This window comes from Triturus cristatus, chromosome 4_2 (genome assembly GCF_964204655.1).
Source record: "Triturus cristatus chromosome 4_2, aTriCri1.1, whole genome shotgun sequence".
Lineage (NCBI taxonomy): Eukaryota > Metazoa > Chordata > Amphibia > Caudata > Salamandridae > Triturus > Triturus cristatus.
Window position 1 is genome coordinate 944,840,436 of NC_140586.1, and position 8,416 is coordinate 944,848,851.

The following is an 8,416-nucleotide window of genomic DNA, read 5'->3' on the forward strand; positions in this document are numbered from 1 at the left end:
GAGGGGTAGAGTAGGAGAGAGTCTAGAAAGGGTTATTTTGGGGATCATAGTAGTGGTATGGTGTTTGGGATAAATGGGAGTGGATGTAGAGGATATATTGATAGATGTATAGGGTGAGAGATAGGGTAGTGTATTGGAAAGAGTAGTAGAGATGAGACAGATAGTTGGGCTAGAAGATATATTGAGAGAAGTATAGGCTGAAAAATAGGGCAGTGCATTGGAAATGCTAAATTAGAAGAAAGTGATAAATATATATATATCCATAAGTACATTGAAAGTATATAGATACAGCTAGAGCCAAGTACAGGTGGGCCACTGATAGTGCTAAAAAGGAGTGGGAAAGCTCACTATGGCTAGCTCTACACACAGCACTAAATGGTAAAGACCAAAAGTCCTTTTGGAGAGAGGCAACTCACTGGCTTAAGGGGGAAAAACCAGAGTTAGAATTTAATGTACAGCCCGATGACTGGATAGCCCATTTTGGGTCTCTCTATGCTATTGAGAGTGATGGTAGTGGCGAGATGGGTGAGTTGTCTGAGGAGGTGTTAAGTGAGGACTTTGAGCCCCTGTTTTTTTCCCTAGTAGAAACTTATGCGGCAATCTCTTCATGTGAACCAGCGCGTGCTCCAGGCCCAGATAAAATCCCCAATGACCTGAATAAAGAGGATAAATGCCTTTGAGGTCGGTATAAAAATATTTTATCCAACTTGATTCTCCATGGAGCACCTATCCCAAAATCGTGACAGGTTGCGGAAATTGTGCCTATTTATAAGAAAGGAGATAAATCCAAGCCATCTAACTATAGGCTGATAAGCCTAATAGATTCTCTCCAAAAGATTTTTTGTAAACAATTATTAGGGAGGCTCAATGAATGGATGATGGAATTTCATATTTTAAGTGACCTACAGGCGGGCTTTTGTCCAAAAGTTAGCACCCTAGATCAGGTCTTCCGTTTTATTTGTATGTACTGGAAGGAAGTGGACCTCAAAGGGGGTAAACTTTATGTGGCATTTATTGACCTGCGCACAGCTTTTGACTCTGTGCCCCGGGCGAAGCTGTGGAGAGTATTGAGAGAACTGGGCATCCCGGTAAACCTTTTAGATATTCTAATTAAATTACACGCCTCAAACTCAGCCCAGGTCAGGTGGGGCCCAAGAAGCGAAGTTACAGATAAATTTCCTGTAAAATGTGGAGTCAGGCAGGGTTGCGTGCTGGCGCATACTCTTTTTACCCTTTTTATAAATGGGGTTGCTGACTTTTTGGATAGAGATGGTTGTGATGCACCGAAAGTAAACAATAGAGTCCCCGCTTTGTTATTTGCAGACGACACCCTTTTAATTTCTAAATCCCCTCAGGGCCTCCAACAACTTTTAAATGATTTTATACAGTTTTGTAATGATAGGGGTTTGTTCTTAAATGAGGGAAAAACTAAATACATGATTTTTAACAAAAGTGGGTCAAAACTCTCTAGTAGATCTATTCGGGCTGGTAGCATCTTACTCGAACAAGTTGACGTTTTTGATTACTTAGGAATACGTGTATTCCCATCTGTAAATTGGGATGCACAAAAGGAGAAGGCTAAGCTCCATCAAATATTCCAATGTAATCACATAGGTAAAATACATAGGAAAACTACGTTACGGCAGATTGCTCCTGCACTAGAAATCTACAATACTAAAGTATTGGGGGGCATAATGAATGGAATAGAGCTGTGGGGGACAGGAAATATATCATCTTTAATAGCTGTGGAAAATCGTTTTTGGAGATCTCTGGTGGATCTCCCGCCTAGTACCCCTCTGACACCCTTATACATGGATCTGGCACATAAACAGCTGAGACACAAGGCAATGTACCGATTGATAATGTTTTGGTTCAGGCAATAGACTGTAGATGAACTGGAGACCTACAGAGAGACTCTGATAGACCTCTTGAGATTTCCAAAGGCCTTGGCAATAAATTGGTTTTCCACTCTACGGAAAACTCTGGCAAAACTGGACTTGGACGCTGTGACGGATTCGACGGAGCTCAAGGCACAGATAGGGAAAGTGACCCTCTATCTTTGTTGCAGAATCAGGACTGGCCCTTTAAAGAAGAAGCGGATTCTGAAGAGGCGGAGTTTGCCCCCGTGACGTCGGCCTTTGTCAACCTATCCCGAGCCTCAATGACTCTGAAGAGGGACGAGCCGGAAGACGCCAGCGCGGAAGCCGTGGACAACGAAGGAGAGTCGAACGAGAAACCGGAAGAGAGGAGGAGACGGGAGCACACCAGGGACGACGGAAAGGACACCGGGAGCAGAGCCGAACCGTCAGGAGAAGGGCCAGGAGGCCGAGTCCACCGCGCATCGCCCAGCCACACTTCAGGAGAAGTGTGGCTACCCCAGGTACGCAGGAGGATCCGGGGGCTTTTCTCGTTTCAAGGGGGAAGCGGGTGAATTGCGGTAGGGCTGTCCAGGGGGAGGGTGAGGAGCATGACTGCATAGGGTTGTTTCGCCTTAGGGAAATAAGGTTATGACATATCACTCTTGGTGGCGGTCCTTGGTGAGCTGGCAATCCCCGCACTCCCTTCCCTAAACAGAAATAGTCTCCGTGAGCGTCCACCTAAAGCCCTGTTCTCTTTTTGTTTTGTTTATGATTTCACCTCCATTGCCGCCCGTGAGGAATACCGGAGAGCGCCGAGGAATCGGGGAAGAAGGGGGAAACCTGCATGAAGGAAGACCCGGATAGGAGCTAACTGGACTGCTATACTCTGTTTACTCTTGCCTCAATATACCACCTACGTAAACTCACCCTTTGTATTGGCTCCTTCCCTTCTTGTCCACTCTACTGGGTGACAAGTGGCGAGCCAGATAGGAGTGCTCCGTTAAGTCCAAAATGGAGAACCTGCTAACTCAAATGAGGGAAGGACAAGCCAAACTGGAATGGGCTGTCGAACAGTCCACAAATCAAGCAGACCAAGACAGGATAACCTTCTCCACCGCCATCTAGACGCAAGCCGACAGCCTACCGAAATTGGCTGAAGCTCAAACCCAGTTGCTGGCCACCATAAGCCAAACGAGGTCTGCCGCTCCCCCAGGCGCGGTGGTTCCGCTTCAGAAGTATATACCAGGAGATGACCCCTTAACATTCTTTTTGAATTTCGAGAGAGCCGCTAGGGCCAGCGCATGGCCTGGAGAGAGGTGGCCATTCTATTTAGCCCCCCTGCTGACGGGCGAAGCCCAAGCTGCTTACCAACTCGCTAACAGAGATGGGACCGGTACTTATGGACACATTAAGCAGTTTGTGTTAGACAGGTTGGGGGTGGATGATGAAAGTCATAGACTGAGGTTCCGCCAGGAATGGGATACCCCAGGAGACGAGAGCCCGATGGCAACGGGGCCGCAATGTTATGAGTGTGGCGAGTGGGGACATATATCCTGATACTGCCGGAAAAGAAAATGGGGAGGAAGAACCCATGGATGTAGGATTTGTGCCCCGAACCCTCCTCTATGCTCACGAAACAGGACCCGCCTTTTATGTAAGACTTCTTCTAAATAACACTCCCATTAGGGTTCTATTGGATTCAGGATGTCGACATTCTGTAGTAAAAGAAAACCTGGTCCACCCCTCATCTCTATTGCCAGGGCGCAAGGTTGGGATACGATGTGTACACAGGGACGTCAAAAGTTATCCTATAGCTAGAGTAACCATCACTACCACACAGGGGGACGAGGTACTATGTGAGTTGGGAGTTCTGACAGAGCTACCAGAATCCCTTATTATAGGAACCGATAACCCCTGCTTTTCGCATCTTATGGCCAAAGCTCTCACGGAGGCAGGGCTTCCCAAGGCAGGACTCCTAATAACCGAACCATGGGCCACCGACACACACTTCAGAACTGCCCAGTTAAATTATGCCAATCTTGTTCCCACCTGGCAGGACGCTCAGAATAATAAAAACAAAAGGAACTTGAACTATCCTTGTTTTGTTGAGGAAAAAGGGCTCCTGTATAGAATAGGGAGTGAAAAGGCTCACCCTCAACTGATAGTGCCTACTGAATTCAGGGACCAAATCATGTTTTTCGCTCATGCACACTTATTGGCCGGCCATTCGGGTACCGAAAAAACTACTGAGTCTATTACCCGAAAAAAAATTTGGCCAGGGATATATGCACAAGTTAAGAAATATTGCCAGGAATGTAGTATCTGCCAGAAACTGAACCCTTATTTACCCTCTAGGGTTCCTTTGGTACCCATGCCCATTATTGGGAGACCGTTTGACAGGGTAGGGGTAGACATAGTGGGGCCCCTCCCGAAATCAACAGGAGGTTACCAATATGTCATGGTGGTGGTGGACTACGCTACCCGGTATCCGGAAGCGTTTCCATTAAAAGCCGCCACATAAGCAGCAATAGCCCAACATCTAGTGGAGCTTTTCTCCAGAATGGGGTTCCCAAGGGAATTGGTCACAGACCAAGGCACACCCTTTGTCTCCCGATTGATGAAGCAAATCTGTGGGTTGTTACACATAAAACATCTTCGCACTTCGGTTTACCACCCTCAAACCGACGGGCTGGTAGAACGTTACAATGGTTCTATAAAAACAACCCTAAGGAAACTACTAACCGGGGATGGGAAACAATGTGATCAACTCCTTCCTTTAGCATTGTTTGTGCTACAAAGCCAGGTCCAAAGCAGTCTGGGGGCCTCCCCATTCGAGCTCCTGTTCGGTCGGAAACCCCGTACACTCCTGGAAATCACGAGGGATAGTTGGGAAAAGGAAGGGGCGCAGGATGCCCAGGACTTGCTTGACTATGCTAATCAATTGAAAACCAGACTACACAAACTTAGAATACTGTCACAGGAAACCCTAGAAAAGGCCCAACAAAAACAAAAACATTTTTATGACAAAGGAAAAAAATGGAGGTACCTAGATGTGGGTGATTGGGCCCTTGTTCTCCTACCCTCCTCAACTCACAAACTGAGAAAGGAGTGGCAAGGCCCATATCAAATAAAGCGGACTATTGGGAAAACCACTTATGAGGTACAATTGACTCCTTCTAGATCTCAAATATACCACATCAATATCCTTAAAAAGTGCTTAGGTCCTCCTCCCTGCTCTACCCAGCCTGTAGCCACCGCTTTTCCTATCCATACACCTATATCTCACACAGTAGGGAACACTGTTATAAACCCTGATCTCACAGAAACAATGAGAGAAGAATTGTTAACAGTCATTATGAACCACAGCGTGATATTTTCAGATCAGCCAGGCCGCACCACCTTGGCTGTCCATTCTATTCCCACTGTAGAAGGAGTGGTAATAAAACAAAAACCGTACCGAATACCTGAAGCCCGCCATTTGACTATGAGAAAGGAAGTCGAACAGATGTTGAAAGCAGGTATTATAGTACCCTCGACGAGTAACTGGTCCTCTCCCGTTGTTCTAGTCCCCAAACCAGACGGCACAACCAGATTTTGCATAGACTTCAGGGCAGTCAACAGGGTGTCAAAGCAAGACGGGTACCCGCTACATAACAACAATCGACCTCACCAAGGGATATTGGCAAGTTCCCCTTCATCAGAAAGATCAGGAAAAGACCGCTTTCATAACACCAGACGGTCTTTTCCAATTTACCGTCCTGCCTTTCGGGTTGCATGGAGCCCCAGCAACCTTTCAACGTCTCATGAATACTGTCCTGGCCCCCCACCACAAATATGCCTTAGCATATTTAGACGATATAGTGATTTTTATTCCTAGTTTGTCTGAACACCTACACCATCTAGAACAGGTCCTCACGGCCTTGCACTACGCAAACCTGCACATAAACGCAAAGAAATCCAGAATAGCCTTTACGCAGGTGAAATACCTAGGATACGTGTTAGGCGACGGTCACATAACCCCTGAACAAGAAAAAGTGAGAGCCATACAGTCCCAGCCCTTCCCCGCCACTAAAAGGGATCTAAGAGCCTTTTTGGGGTTGGTGGGGTACTATCGGCGGTTCATCCCCCATTTTGCCACTCTGTCCGCCCCTCTGACAGATCTCCTAAAGAAAAACACTTCCACGACCATCCATCTAAAGGCTCCAACTCCCGGGGCCTCCTCTGCTTTCCAAGCCCTTAAAAGCGCTATACCATCAGCCCCCGTGCTGATGACCCCGGATTTCACTAAGCCTTTCTTTTTACAAACCGACGCCTCTGGGGTTGGCCTAGAAGCTGTCCTCTCCCAATTGGATGCGGACCATAATGAACGGCCCATACTCTTCTTGAGCCGTAAGTTGTATCCCAGGGAAACAGCCTACCCCACGATCGAAAAAGAATGCTTGGCTGTGAAGTGGGGCATTGAGAAGCTTCGATATTATTTGGAGGGTCGGCATTTCACTCTTTTTACGGACCATGCTCCCCTCACCTGGTTACACCACAACAAGGGCCGGAACGATCGAATATTACGCTGGTTTCTCTCTCTCCAGCCTTACAATTTTTCGGTTCACCATCGGAAGGGCACTGATCAGACCAATGCTGACTTCCTGTCTCGTTATCCTCTTTCTCCCGATCGGAGAAAGCTTAGGGGGGAGATTTGTGACGGATTCGACGGAGCTCAGGGCACAGATAGGGAAAGTGACCCTCTATCTTTGTTGCAGAATCAGGACTGGCCCTTTAAAGAAGACGCGGACTCTGAGGAGGCGGAGTTTGCCCCCGTGATGTCGGCCTTTGTCAACCTATCCCGAGCCTCAACGACTCTGAAGAGGGACGAGCCGGAAGACGCCAGCGCGGAAGCCGTGGACAACGAAGGAGAGTCGAACGAGAAACCGGAAGAGAGGAGGAGACGGGAGCACACCAGGGACGACGGAAAGGACACCGGGAGCAGAGCCGAACCGTCAGGAGAAGGGCCAGGAGGCCGAGTCCACCGCGCATCGCCCAGCCACACTTCAGGAGAAGTGTGGCTACCCCAGGTACGCAGGAGGATCCGGGGGCTTTTCTCGTTTCAATGGGGAAGCGGGTGAATTGCGGAAGGGCTGTCCAGGGGGAGGGTGAGGAGCATGACTGCCTAGGGTTGTTTCGCCTTAGGGAAATACGGTTATGACATATCACTCTTGGTGGCGGTCCTTGGTGAGCTGGCAATCCCCGCACTCCCTTCCCTAAACAGAAATAGTCTCCGTGAGCGTCCACCTAAAGCCCTGTTCTCTTTTTGTTTTGTTTATGATTTCACCTCCATTGCCGCCCGTGAGGAATACCGGAGAGCGCCGAGGAATCGGGGAAGAAGGGGGAAACCTGCATGAAGGAAGACCCGGATAGGAGCTAACTGGACTGCTATACTCTGTTTACTCTTGCCTCAATAAACCACCTACGTAAACTCACCCTTTGTATTGGCTCCTTCCCTTCTTGTCCACTCTACTGGGTGACAGACGCCTATTGGTCAAATCCAGAAACGATGAGGCAAATAGCCAGAGAAAAAATGAAAAAAGAGTTTTGGGACTCTGTTTCAAAGGAAGTTCTTTCAGCGCCAGCATCAAGCCTAACCGAAGTCTTTCTCAAATCGAAAAGCTCTCCGTCCTTTGAGCCAACTATGGACGAAATAGAGCCACCGATGGCACGGAAACTTTTTCTGCAGTTTCGTTATAAATCACTTCCCACCAAACTGTTCTGCTCAAAATGGTCCAGCAATAACGATTTGGATGATTTGTGCCCCACTTGCCAAGCTAGCTCTGAATCCATAGTTCACTTACTCTTTTTTTGCCCGACTTACCACTCGATGAGAAAAAAATTGATTATTCCGTTATGCTTCTTGGTGGGTAGAGGGCATTATCTAGAGGTCTTAAGACTCTTGTGTACGGATACCAGACAAGCTATTGTGTTTGGTCTTTCTAGATTCTGGCATGCTCTTTGGATTAGGCGAAAAAAATTATGTAGCTGAGTCAATGTGTTTTGGAATGCTTTGTCAGACCAGAATGTTATCCATGTGGTACTTGTGGGAACTTCGAGCACCTTATCCTGTGCCATACATATTGCTGCTTTGCACATATGCACCTTAAAACTGTTTTTAGGGGCCCTGTCACTTTGGATTTGTACAAATGTTTTTATCAATTTTTATTCTATACATATTTTATTTATATATTTCGGTGTATACCTTCCTGGGACTTTTTTTGTTGTATACTTTTTAGGATCAGTGTGATCGCAATAAAGTTGTAAGTAAGTAAGATACATAAAGGAGGTAAGTATATGTAGATTAAAGATATTGATAGAGGCACAGGATGAGAAATAGGGGAGTGCATTAAATATGCTTTTTCAGGAGAAAAGTAACGGACACACAGATCCAAGTACATGGAAGGTACATAGATGCACAATGGAAGTATGTACATGTAGACCAAATATGATTTGTATTTATTTATTTATTATTATTATTATATATTTTTTTCTCTCAACAATATAATTATTTTACA

General features: G+C 46.7%; 1 protein-coding gene across 1 annotated transcript in view; it reads left to right on the plus strand.

Annotated features, from left to right (window-relative positions):
* LOC146839031 (uncharacterized) overlaps positions 1 to 7,276 on the plus strand; it is a 36,647-nt gene extending 29,371 nt beyond the window's left edge. The window contains exons 2-3 of the mRNA XM_085603059.1: positions 2,069 to 2,380; positions 6,617 to 7,276. Coding sequence (XP_085459185.1) covers positions 2,069 to 2,380; positions 6,617 to 6,979 — 675 coding nt within the window. The 3' untranslated portion in view covers positions 6,980 to 7,276. The remainder of the gene's footprint in view (positions 1 to 2,068; positions 2,381 to 6,616) is intronic.
* The last annotated feature ends 1,140 nt before the right edge of the window (positions 7,277 to 8,416 follow it).